Below are 18,934 nucleotides of genomic sequence, written 5' to 3' on the forward strand. Positions count from 1 at the left end.
AACAAAAGTTAATCGATAGAAGTTGCTTAAAATATAATATGGACTTAATGCATTGCATTTAATGGAGGAGTAAACTAAGGACAGCTGCGCAAATTTCCGCAGTATCCACATATACCGTGTGGTGACGGGTTAAGAATTTCACCCCCTTTCTTCCCGTGGGTGTCGTAGAAGTCGACTGTGGGATATGGGTAAAATTGTGGCGTAGGCGAGAGGCTGACAACCTGTCACTTCACAATTTCGTTTTCTTTCAACCCTTTTTTGCCAAGAGTGGCACTGGAACTTGAGTAATTCATGTGCTCTGCCTACCCCTTTATGGGATACAGGTGTGATTGTATGTATGTATATACATACACAAAGTCACGCAAGTCAGTCCACAAAAGGAATAGGCAGAGCAAATGGAATTGCTCAAGTTTCATAGTTTTAGCACTTGATTGGGTTTATAGAAAAGGCAATAGTGACATGATATTACATTACAGTGTCAGGTTGCCCTTCTTAAATAAATACTAGGAACAAAAATACCTATTCATTCTGCCAAAGGAAATCTTTTGTTCATTCAACCCGCTTGTTGATGATGATGATGATGAGTGTTCTTTCGACACCCCTACTGGGGTGTGAGTGGCCCCTACCGTGCTGGGCGCTGTGTCGGGGCGCGCCCCATCCTTGTGGGGCGGTCTGTCGTCGTCGTTTTGAGGACGACTGAGCGATCCGGTGATTGCTAGCCCTACCGCTGCCGACCGTTACCCAACCCCGCGACCCCTAGTCTTGACCACTTGTTGACCATTTCTGAACTCCTGTATGACCAACTATCTGTTTCGGCTGGTTATTAATTACCTAAATATTTTTGATCCCTGTTTATGGAATTATTTAAAATAACTGGTATGCCACGTGCCTCACGTGTTCTTTTACTCAGACGCTGAAAATAGTTAAAACACGGAGCATTTTCTATAAATGAATAATTCATAACATTTTTAAACAAATAGACACAAGTACCTAATAGAATGTACATAAAACATTGTAGAAAAGAATAGGTAAAATAATATACCTCGAGAGTATTGGGGGCAAAATGACTACATTATGATTATGACACAAAAGAGGTATGCCAGAATCGTGGCAAGCTGAACCCTCAAAATACATGATGTTGCCATATATGGCTACTATGTATATAAACTAGTCAAAATATAAGCTGGATTGTTTTATTTATTTTTCCTACATCCTACATCCAAATAACTAAAAAAAAAAACCAACCATAAATAAAAAAAAGCATGCATTTAAGGTTAAACGTCTTCTTTAGCTTAAAACGTATGTTGTTTAGGTAGGTATCTGTATGTTAATTAATCTTAACCCATTGCCCTTACAAAACCCTTGAGGATGTATAAACGTCTAATGCGCCTAATTGTACAATTACGCACACATTCTTGCACGCTTAATAAGAATTCGTGACTGAAATTAAGCCACTGAACCAGAACTTAGCGCAAAAGTTCCAAATTAACGCCTTTGTGGGCAAATTGTTTCAATTACGCGAAAACAAAAGGCGGGAATCACAAGTAATTAATTCTGTCTCGAATGGAATTTGTTTTATTCAATGATTAATTGAACTGCTGTTAATTATTTCGTTAATGTAGTCTTCCTATTGGAAGTCAACGAGTTAAATATTCATCTCACTGTGTATCAGCAAAAATGTGTTACACATCGAAGGCAGCAGAGATATCTGACATAGCGGTGGACTTGTGTAGTCATAAGAATGTGTCACATAATATATTTTCGCGGGCTTCATTTCATTTCATTTTCATTTATTTATTCATAACAATGTACATTGTGTTGAATATTGCATACTAATATGAATAATACTTATAAACTACCAATATCTAAGCCATGATTCAAAATTGACGATAGTTAATAATTAGGTACTAAAATATGTCAAAAACATGTATGTCTATGTCAGTCATAAAATTAAATTATATAATGATATGGGTATTACAAATTCGTGTAATATATAGAATGTCATCAATTTTGAATTATGTTGTAGGTGAATTAAGCAGTACAATAAGTTACGATCTAATAATAATAATTGTTACAAATTACATAATTTCATTACTTACATGGAATATTATTACGAGTATTTATTAATATTAATACATTAAATCACTCAGAAGTCTAAACTAATATCTATACATTAAGCACTATTAGTATTATATATAAATTCGTCTATGGAATAATACGACTTTTCCAACAGATATTTCTTGAGCCGTGCATTGAACATTTTGCTATTTGTTATTGACTTGAATTCTGTCGGTAATTTATTGTAAAGAGCCACAGCTTGATGACACGCGGCGTGTTTCACAACGTTAAGCCTTGGGACAATCAGGTTTTTAACATCCTTACGCCTAGTTAACAGCCTGTTTTTTTGTTCACTTGTAGTTTCATAGTTGTTCAGGTGCTTCACGAAGTCTGTTAATAGTACAAGTAAATAAAGGCAAGGCGTTGTAAGCAAGTTCAGATCGATGAAGTGTTCTCTGCAGGATTCCAGCTGCGATATACGAGCAATCGTCCTGACTGCCCTTTTTTGCAGTATAAAAGCAGCATCAGCGTTGTAATTGTAGCTGTTGCCCCATAGTTTAATACTATATCTCAGCTTTGACTCCACGAGAGCATGATACACCATTTTAACTGCGTTTTGTGTAACACATCCCTCAGACACCGTAAAGCATAACAAGAAGAACCAATTCCACTGCTTATTGCCTGCATCTCGTACTTCCAGTTCAGTCGTTCATCAATATGGACACCTAAGAACTTGACCACTTCAGTTTGAGCAATTTCATTTCCGTTTAAACTAATGTCAAGTATATCCGAAGTTTTTGCTGTCGGTGAAAATAATATGACATTGGTTTTGTTATTATTCAGTTTCAGATTATTTACTGTAAACCATTTGTCAAAGGAAAGTAAGGCAGTGTTTACTCTGTTACTCAACTGAGTCATATTTTCAGCAGAGACTTCTAAGAGTAACATGTTATTATTAGTGGTGTTGGTAAGGACTGTACGTAACTTAGTAATCTCATAATTTTAATCTGGGGTGTAGATTTCATTCGAAGACGTATCGCGTATCTTACGCTTTTCGGTAAGCCTTCCTGATGTCAAAGGCATATGTCAAAAATGGCGCCTTTAATATGTATGTATATTGGATATCGGTGATCCATCCGATATTGTGAAAATGCACTTAAACAGGTTTTGGAAACGCAGTCTAACTGCTAGTATAGGTATACAATTCATACCGGTACAAATATAACACTCCTTTTGCATCGAAACGCATACGTAACATCTTCGAATAAAATTTAGTTCTTGGTACTGGTTGGTGATATGTGCGAGCAACTTCGACGCATCCCACGTTTGCTCTCATTTTTCTCAATAGAGATTTGACTATTTTCAGTCTATATTTGAATAACTCTGCTTCGTTTTCTATTCAGATCTTGGAAAACTTCGTTTGAAATCCTGAGGCGTGTCTTTTATTGGATTCTTAGGACGCAACTTAGAAGAATACAACCTCCTAAGTAAATAAAAACTCAATAACAACTTTATAGGTTTAATCTAAGCAATCGGAAAGAGAATAAAATATTTTTTTCATCATACTCGCTCGTAAACGGTGTTATTACATGACAGCGTACTGATACGTAATGAGCTATTTTACCGCCCTAGGGCGGTAAAGTGAATACCTGTGTGGGGCCTACCACGACCTGTCAAAAATTACAAGATGGCGGACGAATGTTCGAAATGTCAGGGTAGGTATTCAATACATTTAGTTTAAAATTTGGTTATTACTTCGCGAGTGTGATGAAAACATTGTGTATATCACGGCTGGCTGAAGGATTACAAACTCGAGTTATTAAAGCCCGCCGCTTTCGGCGTCGGACTTCAAGCAGCCTCTCTCCTTCGTAACCCTTCACTTTCCGAAGTAGATATAAGACTATTTAAGTAGACATAAGACTATTCCATAAAATAAGTTGTAATATTGATTAAGGTACAATGGGGCTGATATAATCATTAAGGATTGTAAGTCCCTAGTTAAATAAAAAAACGTTCCGATACACAATGTACTATTCTTGTGGTGGCTAGTACTAAATGCGCATTCGATTCAATAGACGTCAGACGTCGTCAGAAATTTAATTATGTACAGTCAACCAATTGGAACCCTAGGCCACTGTAGAACTATGTCACAGTGACGTTATAAATCAGATTGTAAGAAATCTCTTACTGCTTGTCATTTTGACATGGTTGTAGAGTGGCCTAGGGTTCCAATTGGTTGACTGTACAATGTCAACATTGTCAACTCATGCCGCATGCGTATATCGTATAATTACTCATTTATTTTGTTTCTACTTTTAAGGTTATGCTTTATGCCATTTAATTAATGTAAAGAAACGTGCATCAAATGTCACTCGGTTTTCTAAATTACATTTAAACACTGACAGTTACGCTTAAAATTGTGACAAGTTTTATTAGGATCGAGTCACCTTTTGAGACTGAATCCAGTAGCGCAAAAGACATTCGCAATAAAAAAATAATATTTTGAAACAACATGTTACTTCGTAAGTATTACCTAAAAATGGAATTTTTAAAGCCCAGATTGTGGAAACGTTTTGACGATTGGCATTGTGTACTTTGTTTACAAACTTGGCCAAATCAATAATTGTGCTTTAAAGTAGATTAAATATAAAAATAATCTGAAAGATAATCAACAATATCGCAGATATTCTCAGCACTATGAAATGTTAATATGATTTATTTTTATATTGTGAACAAAATTTGACAAAAGCTCCTAAAATACCAATATTTGGAAGTCAAATATTTCGCACGATCCTAAATTAATATTTACTTTCAATTTTCATGTTCGTACTGTGTTTAGTACAATAATGCATAAACTATGAAGAATACTTATGTAACAAACACACAATGAAAGTTGATTTTCCACGAAAATTTCTTTTTAATACCTACTACGTTAGCCCGCGGCTTCGCTCGCTCGAAAATTGCGGAATGCTCCATACAACCCCCCCCCCCATTTTATGGAAGAGGGGGGTTAGAAAGAGACAAAAAGTCTCCACTTAAAAAATCACGTCAATTCGTCGTTCCGTTTTGCCGTGAAAGACGAACAAACAAACAGACAACACACACTTTCCCATTTATAATATTAGTATGGATATGGATAGTATCTCGTATGACTATGTAGTACATATTAAACTGACCTCTAAAATATATTCTGGAAGCACTGTACTCTGCATACTGGAGACATTTATAAGTATGTATTTATCTATTTAAGTATGTACAGAGTGTAACAAAAATGGTGGTGATCCGTTTAAGGGCGTATTCAGTATCGTATTCTGATCAGGAAAAAGTAGAAGAAAAATTTTTTTTCGCGAAAAAAATTTTCATTTTTGTATGGGCCGGGCCGCGAGAATCGGCCGAACCGCCATACAAAGGTAAAAATTTTTTTCGCGAAAAAAAAAATTTTCTTCTACTTTTTCCTGATGAGAATACGATACTGAATACGCCCTTAAAGGGATCACCACTATTTTTGTTACACCCTGTATATCGTCGCTTAGCACCCCATAGTACAAGCTTTGCTTAGTTTGGGGCTAAGTTGATCTGTGTAAGGTGTCCCCCAATATTTATTTATTTATTTTTATTTTATTTCCACGTGGTATCGCAAATATCACAATGCTGATGTTGTACAAGGGATTCCGATTATACCGGGGCAAGCTACGCAAACCAGCCACGCTGTGACGTCATCGCCCAAATGAATTGTTTGATTTTATTTTCATTGTTCCCTTTTTTAGGGTTCCGTAGTCATTTAGGAACCCTTATAGTTTCGCCATGTCTGTCCGTCAGTCAGTCCGTCCGCCCCCGGATAATCTCAGTGCGCTAGAAAGCTGACATTGGGTACCAATATGTATATCAATCACGCCGACAAAGTGCAAAAATAAAAAGTGGAAAAATGTTTTATTAAGGTACCCCCTCTACAAGTAAAGTGGGGAGTGATTTTTATTCTCTCTTTTTTTTTTGGTATCTATGATTCGTGACGCATTAGTAATACTGATACTGTAATGTCATGTAAACGTGTTTACTAATAAATAAATGAATAATTCCTAAGCTCACTACTTTTTTTACTAGTTCTTTACGATAACCAGACGCTTCAAGATTTTTGCTAAAAAGTTGTGTTTATTCAACGCCAAATTATACTTATTTACAAATATTTTAAGCGGGTTACTCACGTATTAAGACGATATAGCGTTCGACATGTTTCGATCCAATTTCGAGGACCTTTCTCAAGAGTCTCTCAAATTCTCAAGAGTTTCTCAAATTGGATCGAAACATGTCGAACGCTATATCGACTTAATACGTGAGTAACCCGCTTATAATATTTTTAAATATGTATGAGTCTCACGGGAGTTTTATAGTTAAAATTGCCAAATTATACTATTTACCCAGGCTTTTGTATTTCATACGATACGATGAAAATGCATTTCTGAAAATGAAATCCAGCTCTGCGAATGTTCAAAGAATAAAGTAAAAGTTATTTCGTTAGGTGCCGTTGCATTTTCGCCGTGTTCCTTGCTACGAGCAATTTTATTTTGTTGTAAAATATGGCCAGTAACGAAACACGTAGTCCGAGTAACGGTCTTCTATTTTTCAAAGTGACCCGGCATTGACGAATGGCAACTAGGAAAGGAATGCATCAAAGAGCGTACGTGCAACGGGTGCATTGAATGTGCAGTTGAGCACTGGGTTTCTGGTAGAGATGCCCCAGATAGTGGTTTGGCTGGATACCGGACATTAGACCGACACGACCGCCGCCGGATACCCGGTATCCGGTCACCGAATATCCGGTCCTTAGTTATTACCTCGATTAAATAAATTCGAAGGCGCGGGGACGCGACGGGTGCAGCGTGTTTCGAATTGTAGACAATTTTTAGGCAATTTTTTATACAAATTGAACTTATGTCACAATATTTTTGTACTTTCTATAGTTTCTTTTTTATCTGTTCTGAGATTAATTGGAACATAATAATTGATTACATTCGATTTGTTGTTCGATATTATACACCATGTTTCACTTAACACTAAAAACCTGAAAACCGTTTGTTCAGAATCGAGAGTAGAATCGATTGAGCTATATCTTGATGGGGGTAATATTTTTATTTAAATTAGTATTATTAGTTATTTTTTATGTGCCTACTCTATTGTATTCATAATAAAACATTGTGTATATCGCATTGCTAGAGGTTGTTTACCTTTTTCAGTATTTGGGGGTATTAATACTGGCTGGTTACTTGGACGATTATTTTTTCCGCTACGAGTTTGACGTTATTTGTCAGTTTAATCTTAATGTTTATCTTAAGAGGCCGTCAATATCAAAAAGTAGAAAATCGTAAAATTGGTAGTTTTCTACGTCCGGTTTTAGTTTCAGTATATACTTATTGATAAGAAAAGCACTTGTTTTAAACAGCGCGTATTCTTATCTACAAAATTAGTAGTTTCATATCGTCTCTGTCTAAGTACTTTGAAAAAAAAAAAAAACTTGTATCTTCTTCTATCAAATGTACGTAAGTAGATTAAGATTCAGGATTTGTAATAAAGTTACCGTCGTCATTGTGTACCATTTTATGTAATTTGTCAGTGTCAATAGTAAGAGTAATGACGTTAGCAAAGATATCATGACAAAGGATTTTTCATTTCATCTGTACAAATATTATATTCGCATTGTAGTTCTTTATACCTGATATGATGTGAGTAGTTAATTATTTGGCTTTGAATTTCCTTATTGCGTAGGTACTATCAGCTGCAAAAGTGCATGGCGAATTGATCAATGAATTCATTCATATGAAATAAAACTATGGAAACGGATTAAATCGCGTATAATGAATTTTAAATTCATCCCGACGTTTCGAACTCTTTACAGCGTTCGTGGTCAACGGGTGACTGAGGAAAAATTACAATGTGCAAAAGCTACCCACATACAAGAAATATTAACGAACCATGACCACAAATAATATAGATTTTTAAGGCAGGTTCACACACTATTAATAAAGCTAGTTATACAATATTCAAAAAATTTACCATTAAGTACTATGTTATATTCATTATACGCGATTTAATCCGTTTCCATAGTTTTATTTCATGAGTAACTATCGCGGTAACCGAAGACAATATTAGAATTCATTCATAATTTTTCCATGCACTTTTGTAGCTGATAGTACATATAATATGTATTATCTTAATTTGAAAAACGTGCATAAATTATCCTACATAATTAAATTCACATCACTTAGTTTTTAGCTTCGGCGAACTCGCACCTCAAACCAGTAAGTTATGTAGATGTCTTATATATTTTGTATGTATCTGGTTTCCAGTATTTTTCGTCTCTTTTTCGTAAACAAGACAATTTTAAAATATCCCCGACAGGTGGGAAAAAAGGAAAAACACACTTTCACTGTTCGCATAACGTTAAATTTCAGAGACACCACCAATGACTAAAATGTTGTTTTTGGGAATATTACTTCTGAGCGTAATGTTGGTGGATGGCCATCTACCACATGAACTGCCGGATTATGTGTTACCCGATTCAGTGCCCTTAAAAGGTAATCGTTATTATCAATATCACTTTTAAATGAACTAGCTCAAAGTGCTTACTTGATAAGGTTTAAATTGAATTTAACCTTTTCTCCACCTCTTGGAGATTGTATGAAATCTAAAACTAGGAATGGGATCGTCTGGCATCAAAACGAAAATATTGCCTTTTTCTGGAAACCTGTATGATATTCCGAAGTTTGTAACACCAAGCTTCATTCAAGCTTCTACAAAATCAGTAGGAAAAGTTACTCCCTGAATTAATTATGATTTTTTTCCTGACGCTAGTTTAAGAAAACCCTCAAATAGTGCTCACGTCTGAGTGAGCTGAGCTCAATTTTGTATACTTTAGGCTGCTAAAATTGATGTTGTCGCATTACTTATATCCTAAACTAAAAATTCAGTAGTTTACATGTGTGTCATGCTACTAAAATACAGTAAATGGAAGTTAAACGACAACAATATTTGTCTAAAAATACTTCGAATCAAATGGCAATTACTTCGAAAACCTTTTAGGCAAACAAAAGGCTTTCTTGATAATTATAAACTTTAAGTATGTGTATGCAAAATAGTGTGTAATACAAATCAAGAAACACTTCCAATTTTAGATACATACTTACTTAAAGTTGTAACTAAAATGCGGTCGGCCCCTGTCGGCATCTTCATAAATTTGAATATGTACGACCGTGTTTTAGTTTTAAAATAATGTTATTTTATAAGCTAGATAACTGGACTACAGAATTATTACCTTTTCATATTTTTCCTTACAAAGAGAACGAATAAAATCAATGTTGAATATAAACTTTCGTAAATTTTCCATACAAACGTCAAAACTGCGAACAGATTCTATTGAGTCTAGAGATGTGCCAAACCGAAAATATCGCAAACCGGGCTGAACGGTTTGATTTTCTACGTAAACCGGTTTCAACCCGGTTTGACCAAACCGAGTTGCTACGACGGTCCTTAGCGTATTAATGTAGCGGTTAGGTTTGGCCCGTGTGAAGCGATTCGTCAAAATTGAACACGAATCAAGTCGGTCGGGTTGAGTCGAGTCAAGTTATGCCCGAAACACATGATATAAACGTGTGTTTTTTTATTTATTTAAAATTAAAGTTGTGTTTGAACGAGCTAAACTGAAACTAAATTAATGCAAATAAATATATTTCATTTCATCAAAATATTCGTAACGGAGACAGAATTCACAGAATATCGGGCGGCAACGGCAGAATAGCGGGAGCATTTAATTACAGTTGTAAACTGTTATATTTCCCCATTTATTATTAGGAAAAAGAGCACCATCTGTTATAATTGATTTCAAACCAAAGCGAGCACGGTCGGGCGGATCGGGAGTGTGTTTCAGATTCTGGCCGTGGCGCCACTTCCGCGCGAAAGTACAGCTATCCTGCTTGCACTCGCTGGCTTGCAGTTCCGATACCGATATTGCCGGTTTCGTTATCAACATTTTCGAGTTGAGTCATGTGGGAGGGGGACCGATCGGTACGTTCGTTCGGCTGCGTTCCGTCTGTTCGTTGGAACCGGTTTGGTGAACTGTCAAACCGAGTCGGGCCGAGTTGAGCCTAACTCGGTTTGAACCGGGTTGACACATCTCTAATTGAGTCAGACGCCCGATCGGGCTCGTTCGGAGTGGACGTGTCGCCAAATTTGCTCCAATGACATTTGTTTTTGACACTGGAAATCATATACGGATACAAAAAGATTGCCAGTGCTATGAATGTATTCAAAAGTAATAAGGTAAATAAATATTGTCACGTCTAAAAGAGTCTCAGTTTAAAATCGTTTTTTTTGTGTTGTTTACTACTTATTATTGTTGAGAAATAAAAAAATATATGTAACTTTAATACAATGATAAGAAATATAGGTATTTTTTGTCTTCTAAACTTTATTAAAATGAAAGAGTTTTAAAATTAATTTTAACTCGTTGGACTTTATTTTCATTATACTGGTCACATTATTTAGTGTGTCAGTGTGTGTAACATTCTCTATCGCGAAGAGACATTCAGTGTGGCGTATGAAAAAACTAACAGAACTAATCATTATAATGGGGGATGTCTGAAAATTTTAAAATCGCCTGATATTTTTTCTGGTGATAGGAATAAGCATTTCTATTTACAGAAAAAAGTTACAGATTTTTTGGTAGCACCATACATTTTATAAAAATAAAAACGTGTTGCTCGACTGCGCGTACGACCCACTTCGGCAGTTATGAGATTTGTCTTAGTCTTTAAAAAAATTCCATTTTGAATCTGTGCTGGCCATAGACACTGACAGTTGATTGTCAGCTTGACATTTTTCTCGGAGAATTCATAACCATATCTGGTGAACTATTTATTACTGTTTTCGACTCATTTTCTCTCCCTGGCCTCTGATTTTGCCTCCTTCTACGACTACCTTCGCTCTCGAACCCCGGACGTTGATTTTACTGGCTTAAAACGACGACCTTTGATATTAACCTCTGGACCTGATTCTGCTTGCATTAACGAAGACGTTTGCTTTTAAACACTGGACCTGATCCTGCTGAACTGTTTACGATCCGTTTTGCCTCCCTGACTTCTGATTTTGCTTGATATAAGGACGATCATCGCTTTTAAGTTCCGGACACTATTTGTTATAATGAATACAAGTACATAAACACGATATAAGGATCCCAAAACATGCTTTATACCAACTTGTTCTAAAACCAACCAGAAAAACCCAGATTTAAAATTGTTCATATTAAGAAAGGAGCTGAAGGAAAGTTGGTGTCAATAGGTTGGCAGGAACTGCCCAACCAGAGTGCGATTTTGCTGTGAAGACCACCTGAGTGTAAGATACCGTGTCTTGTTTACCAACCTTAAAATGCAGTTACACGCTGGCAATAATATCATAAAAAAGAAAGCCATAAATATCTGACACGGTGGCATTTTATAAAAATGTGTATTTTTTGGATAGACCAATAGGAAAAATATGGTAAAATACATTTTTTTTTATAATTTGCAATGTCCTATAATAAAATATAATTGATTTATTTTATTGTGTTGTTTTATTTTACTTCTTAGTTGTAGGTGTGTGTCATGTGTGTCGAGTTACTGTCAAGTTACTATCAAATTCAGTCGGCTATGGCTTTCCATATTCTTCTATGGCCCTCCATACTGTTAAAGCAAGATTAACGATTAACAGCACTATAGTAGATTGTGTTACGAGGGAGCAAAATTGCATATTTATAGCGAGGATATAAATTGAATTGTGAACAAAGTGAAGTATTCTATATGTAATTGAATACTGAGTGTAGCTACTGGGATTCGAAAAGAAAGGGTTATTTTCTTCCCTGCACTTTTCCTCTTTGCTATTAGGGACCAAAGTGATACTTTTCCCTTCAAGGACACATTTTTTTTACATGGTTACATAACATACCATTTTTTATGTTCATATAACATATCATTATATATAAATTTCCTAAAAGTTGATGTTAATATGTGTAGCAAATTTAATTCCACCTTGTGTCTTAACACTTGAATCCCTCACTACGCTCAGGATTAAATTTAAGAATACCTTGCTACACTCAAGATATATATCTCATTTTTCTCCCTTGTTGCACAATCTACTATTGCTACCATTTGACACTTTTTTTTCATATCATATAAGCAAAATACTAAAATATGAATCAGGTCTGTTGTAAAAATATTATGCACTTAATCGACACAATTTTTTTATACATAATATTAAAATATGTTACAACATAAAAATGTTCTCATAGCAATATAGGTATTAACACTTTCGAAACCGGGCTCTACGCGGCGCTACGACATTTTCGCTACATACGGGGAAACCCATGTAATCGGCTACGCTTCTACGAGCGGTGTACCCGACAGTCGGGTTCTTGGTAGCGAAAGTGTTAAGATTTATAAGATTATAAGTATTAAGATTTTTAGTTATTAAGAACTATATTTGCAGTGCCCTTACAGGGTTCATAGCTGTGCTATACCTACTGAAATGTACCAACTTATGTACCTATGATAGCAATAAAGAATTACTGATTACTAATTATTACTTATGTGCAAACACTTTCCGTGGCGTTAATATTTTATACAGGCCAGACAAAGTTATTGAACAGAAAAGTGTCACTTAATTCCCTCCTAACAGGGCCGAAAAGTACCCTTTCTGAATGGGTGATGTGAAAAGCAGTAGGCGTCACATCGCAAACTCATTTCCTTTTTGAGCACTAACTACTTAAAGCAGACAATAAACCAACAATCTAAAGTTATTTGTTTAGGGCACAGGTCCTTCTCTAGTTCTCATCTGTAGGCAGGTGCGCTTATGAATCACTACTAGGAGTTAGCCTGTTTTCACATTACCCGATCCAATATCGGATGTCGGAAGGATTTCAATGGAAAAAATCCAAGACGACGCCTGTAATGTATGGGATATCGGTACAACATCTGGGGCCCATTTCTCGAAAGGTACAAGCCTTGTATTACAAGTGTGTTTCCATGACAACCCATACGATTTGACAGTTCGCGCACTTGTAATACAAGGCTTGTACCTTTCGAGAAACGGGCCCCTGGTATTAGATCGAATAATGTGAAAACGTACTTATGGGTGCTAAAATGAGTAATAATGTTAATATAGATCAAGACAAATTTATGTTTATTACACTCTAATAACATGTAGTTGCACTTTTCAAAATTAATGGGATACACATTCTCTGTCCAAAATATCTCTGCATCTTTCATCAATTTCTTCTTCACAGGCATTGTGTTTGTCGCTGTTCCACATTTTGGCAAATTAGATGAACTAGCTCTTACAAAATCGCTAGTACCTATCCACGTTTTCCCAATTCAATGGGCTTAAAAATTGTAATCAGGTCCGGGGTTCAACGTAAAGGCCGTCGGCAGCAAGCAGGGCAAGCACACGTCTTCGTTAATGCAAGTAGAATCAGGTCCAGGGTTTAAAATCAAAGGTCGTCGTTTTAAGCCAGTAAAATCACGGTCCGGGGTTCGAGAGCGAAGGTAGTCGTAGAAGGAGACAAAATCAGAGGCCAGGGAGAGAAAATGAGTCGAAAACAGTAATAAATAGTTCACCAGATATGGTTATGAATTCTCCGAGAAAAATGTCAAGCTGACAATCAACTGTCAGTGTCTGTGGCCAGCACAGATTCAAAATGGAATTTTTTTAAAGACTAAGACAAATCTCATAACTGCCGAAGTGGGTCGTACGCGCAGTCGAGCAACACGTTTTTATTTTTATAAAATGTATGGTGCTACCAAAAAATCTGTAACTTTTTTCTGTAAATAGAAATGCTTATTCCTATCACCAGAAAAAATATCAGGCGATTTTAAAATTTTCAGACATCCCCCATTATATTGTATAAACGATTATTTACGTAAATGGCGAAATTATTAATTGTAATAATATATTATCTTATCACAAAATTGTTCTGTATGACTTACCTTCTTACGTTCAATATAATTTTTAAATGGTGTTTTCACACGGGGCACGTAACCTTAGATTCAGACAACTTTAACTAAATTTTGAAAATTATTATTTTAATGAAGAATTCTATATATGGCAACAATTTTACATGTAAACTGACTGTCAACCTCTGTTCATACATAACCTCAACCTTTGTCTCAGTGCATTTATAACGGATGTTATAATGGCTAAACCGATCAGGAACAGTGAATTTATTTTAATTCATTCGGAAAAGGGTTTAACCATTTATAATTAGAATAAACGAAGCACTGTTTTTTACACCAGAGTTGTTTTGATTTTATATGGTGTTTGCACAAATTTATTTTGAAAAATAATCGGAGTCAATTCGTCTGAGATGGTAACACTAAATTGACACTGTCCGCAATCTAAACACGCGGCAGCGTGTCAAGCCAAGTTCAAGTAACCGAACTGGCAGACAACATCGTGTGTAATATTACACGAACTATTTGGAGCCTCTATGGGCGTCCTCACAACAAAAACTATTTCACATAAACGTCTTAAATTTGGCTCTTATATTGATATTTGTGACATACATATTATGTGCCTTTCGTGATTGTTTCACCGGATGGTCTGATCGGAAGATTAGACCATTTCGTTGGATTTCCTTCTTGTTTATGTCTTATTATTTGTAACGTTTATTTTGTGTGTGTGTTAACGAATAAATGAATTATATTCTATTCCATTCTATTATAAAAGTTATAAGAAATGATATTTTATGTCATCAATTGTCATAGAACATTTTGAGGACTGCCATTGAACTTGGCACCCGTTTAGATCTCTCTGCTTTTGTCGTTGACGCCAACAACCAAGGCATATATAATATTGAACTTGGCTCATATTTCCCTTTTTTGGTTTTGATGGGATTTTAACGTTACAACTGATCTTCAGTGAAACTATAGACCTGTCTTAAGTTCCTCTCAATTAGGTCACTGACCTCTTCCAGTAAATTGCGGTAGTGTGCGAAAAGTATGTTGGTGAGTGTGACGTGCGTTAGTGTGTGTAAATGGGGTAATTTGACAGATACTGAATTTTTACCCATCGCGACGGGCTCATAAGTCATAACAAATTGAACTCGTACCTAATTACAACCTTGTCATTTTAAATATTGGGTTTAAATTTGCTTACTGCGATTACCTGTCCAATTTGAAGTTTATTGTGACAAAGCTTTAAAGTGTTTTACAGTGACATCTTAGCTGTCTATTGGTAAACCTTATGTCGTTGCAGTAACGTACACAAATAAATAGTTTAATGGTTTATGATGGTAGTTAGCAATTATTTTATTGAGTGTAGAGCTAAAAGTCAAGTAGAGCTGTACACAAAATTAAAAATTCAATTTAAAAAAAAGTAACCATCAGATTAAAAGATGAATACTCTAGATGAGTTTAGAAAAATAAAAATCAATTGGGGTGTCTGAGGTTTTGAGTGATACCGGAAACACGTTGTATTATTCAAGTTTCCTTGTTGTATTAAATTCTAAAACACTATCCGGTATAATGCCAGATATTTACTTACCCCGTGTGGTGACGGGTTAAGAATTTCACCACCCCCTTTCTTCCCGTGGGTGTCGTAGAAGGCGACTGTGGGATATGGGTTAAAACTTAAAGTGTGGCGTAGGCGAAAGGCTGGCAACCTGTCACTGCAATGTCACACTTTCGTTTTCTATCGACCCCTTATTTGCCAAGAGTGGCACTGAAACTTGAGTAGTTTCATGTGCTCTTACCCCTTCATGGGATACAGGCGTGATTGTATGTATGTACGAGTATGTATGTATTTACTTACCAACTACCCGGTATTTGGTCTGATACTAAAATATGGCTGGAAGGGCCCGATACCGGATAGTGACCGGATATCCGTGGCATCTCTAGTTTATGATACGGTTTAACTCGGAAAATTTTGCTTTTGTACGTCCGGAATTCCAGATACACATATTATTTAAATAAAATAAGATTTAAAAATAAAATAAAATATATACTATGTTCTCAGAGGTGAGTCGAAAAGATACAAGTACTATAGGAGTAGGTTAAAAAAGAGGCAATATTTCAAGATTAGCTACCAAAAGTCTAATGTACCTATTACTATACCAACGATGATGCTCATTCATTGCTTACGATTTCTCCATGTCACGTGTAGATCCGATGTTGCACATTGACCAACCCAGGCTTTACTCAAGGTTACCTACCGGATATACGTCGGTGTCAGACGACACGACGACGACATTCGACGCCTGGGTGGCTAGCCGAATGGCACAATCGCTCACGAAACGCTCACGAAACGAAGCGCTAGTAGATATCTATCTCTATCGCGCTTGCGTATTGGCGCGACAGAGCCAGCGGCGTATCGCTTTCGTTTGGCGTCGGAGAAATGCCATTCGGCTACGGGGCCTGAAAAGAAAGCCTGTTCGACGAGCGTCACTATCCGGCCACTTAGCAACTGACAGACGATACGATAATCAAAAATGCTAATTTCCTTACAAAATGACGTTCTTTAATATGAATTTTAGGCCAGCACGTGTGAGGGATGTGCAATAAGGAATCTAGAAATTCTGATTCTGCAAAGATAAGGCCTCGGTCGTGTTGACTCTGTCGCGGCGGCGTTTGTATACTATGGAATTGTTCGGGAGTGGCCGTTCTGTGTGCGTAGCCGAATGCACTAAACACTCATGAAACGCTCACGATAATATCTCTTTCGTAGCAATCTATATCTGTCGCTCTCGCATATTGGCGCGACAGAGAAATGCCATTCGGCTACGCGGGACCTGACCCGCGGCGCGAGAAGTCGAAGACCGCACGCCGGCGGCGGCGATGAGACCGACCGCTTGCGAACATCCCCGAACACACTATCCCCCTTATACATAAACGTACTCTAAAGTTATCAAGTCGATAAAGTTCGTTTGTCCCTTTCGGACGTATCCGTGTGATAGAAAAGGACAAACGGACCTTATCGGCTTGATAACTTTAGTGAACGTTTAAGAATAAGGGGGTATACCTATACAAACGGGCCGGACAAACGGGTCAGAGCGACCGAGAACTGACACCGATGTATATCCGGCAGGTAACCTTGAGTAAAGCCTGGGTTGGTCAATGTGCAACATCGGATCTACACGTGACATGGAGAAATCGTAAGCAATGAATGAGCATCATCGTTGGTATAGTAATAGGTACATTAGACTTTTGGTAGCTAATCTTGAAATATTGCCTCTTTTTTAACCTACTCCTATAGTACTTGTATCTATTCGACTCACCTCTGAGAACATAGTATATATTTTATTTTATTTTTAAATCTTATTTTATTTATATAATATGTATGTGTTTAGTTTTTTTTGTTTGAAAGCTGGGTTAGTCGGGAGTGTTCTTAGCCATGTTTTGTGAAAATCGGTTCACTGTGTCGGGGGTTTTTTCAAAATTTTAATTTTGTGAATTGAAATAGATATCATACACGAAAGAGAAAACGGCAAGGCCCACTGGTGGCCGAGCCGGGAATCGAACCCGGGTCTTCAGCTTACGCGGCAAACGTCTTTACCACTAGACCACACGCCCGCTAGACTACTTGAAAAAATAACAAATCAAAAATATTCAATAAAATAATTTGATTTGTTCCCTAGTTGTTTAATTTTGTGGTTAGATTAGATTAGCCACGAGAGTGCAGAGTTATTTCAAACAAATTTTAACTGGACGTCCGACCCTGGTTGGTAGAGTTTATCTTTAGGTAAATGATGATTTTTAATCGTAAATGTTTATTCATTTGACAGATTTCATTTATTCGGAGGTTTTTGGTTTCCTCTCGCAAAGCTACGGAGTTTTACTGTCTTAGGTTTCAGTTTGGGAGGCCTAACACGATAGCTGACGAAAATTAAATCGTGGTGTGAGAAACCGGGTCCTCGTGTTGATGTGGTGAGTAAATTTGTACGTATTAGACTCGTTTGCAAAATTTGGTCAAACTTCGTGTCTTCAAACCATCGCAACGCTCAAGATTCCACTTTTCGAATCACTACTGGAATTTTTCGCGTGCTTGGGTGTCAATATTAGCAAACAATGAAACAAAAATTTTGCCGCCTTGTCAAACAAATAATTACTCGTAGTACTTATATATTGTGTGAGTTTTGTGAATGATTAAATTTAAAATCACATTTATGGCTTTTTCGGTATCTCACGTTTTTACCTACATAGGGTATTAGCAACTCACAGCTCAGTTTAATAATAAATAAATAAATAAATATTATTGGACATTCTTACACAGATTGACTGAGGCCCACGGTAAGCTCAACGATATATATAATATACACCGTGTTTCACTTAACACTAAAAACCTGAAAACCGTTTGTTCAGAATCGAGAGTAGAATCGATTGAGCTATATCTTGATGGGGGTAATATTTTTTGTTTTAATTTGTATTATTAGTTATTGTTTACGTGCCCATTCTACAAATTCGTAATACAACATTGTGCATATCATATTGCTAGAGGTTGTATACCTTTTTCAGTATTTAGGGGTATTAATACTGGCTGGTTACTTGGACGATTATTTTTTCCGCTACGAGTTTGACGTTGTGCGTCACTTTAATTTTAAAGTTTATCATAAGTCATAACAAATTGAACTCTTACCTAATTACAACATTGTCATTTTGAACGTTAGGTTTAAATTTGCTTACTGCGTCACCTGTTCAATTTGAAGTTTACTGTGACACAGTTTAACGTGCTTTACAGTGACATAGCTGTCTATTGGTAAACCTTATGTCGTTGCAGTAACGTACACAATTAATCAGTTTTAAGGTTTACGATGGTAGCTAGCAATTATTTTATTGAGTGTAGAGTTAAAAGTCGAGTAGAGCTG

At 36.4% G+C, this 18,934-nt stretch overlaps 1 protein-coding gene across 1 annotated transcript in view; it reads left to right on the forward strand.

Annotated features, from left to right (window-relative positions):
* The first annotated feature begins 8,504 nt into the window (after window positions 1-8,504).
* The window catches only part of LOC125242624, a 60,903-nt gene continuing 50,473 nt past the window's right edge, over window positions 8,505-18,934 (forward strand). The window contains exon 1 of the mRNA XM_048151432.1: window positions 8,505-8,627. Within this exon, the coding sequence (XP_048007389.1) occupies window positions 8,516-8,627 (112 nt within the window). The 5' untranslated portion in view covers window positions 8,505-8,515. The remainder of the gene's footprint in view (window positions 8,628-18,934) is intronic.

Source organism: Leguminivora glycinivorella, chromosome 3 (assembly GCF_023078275.1).
Source record: "Leguminivora glycinivorella isolate SPB_JAAS2020 chromosome 3, LegGlyc_1.1, whole genome shotgun sequence".
NCBI lineage: Eukaryota > Metazoa > Arthropoda > Insecta > Lepidoptera > Tortricidae > Leguminivora > Leguminivora glycinivorella.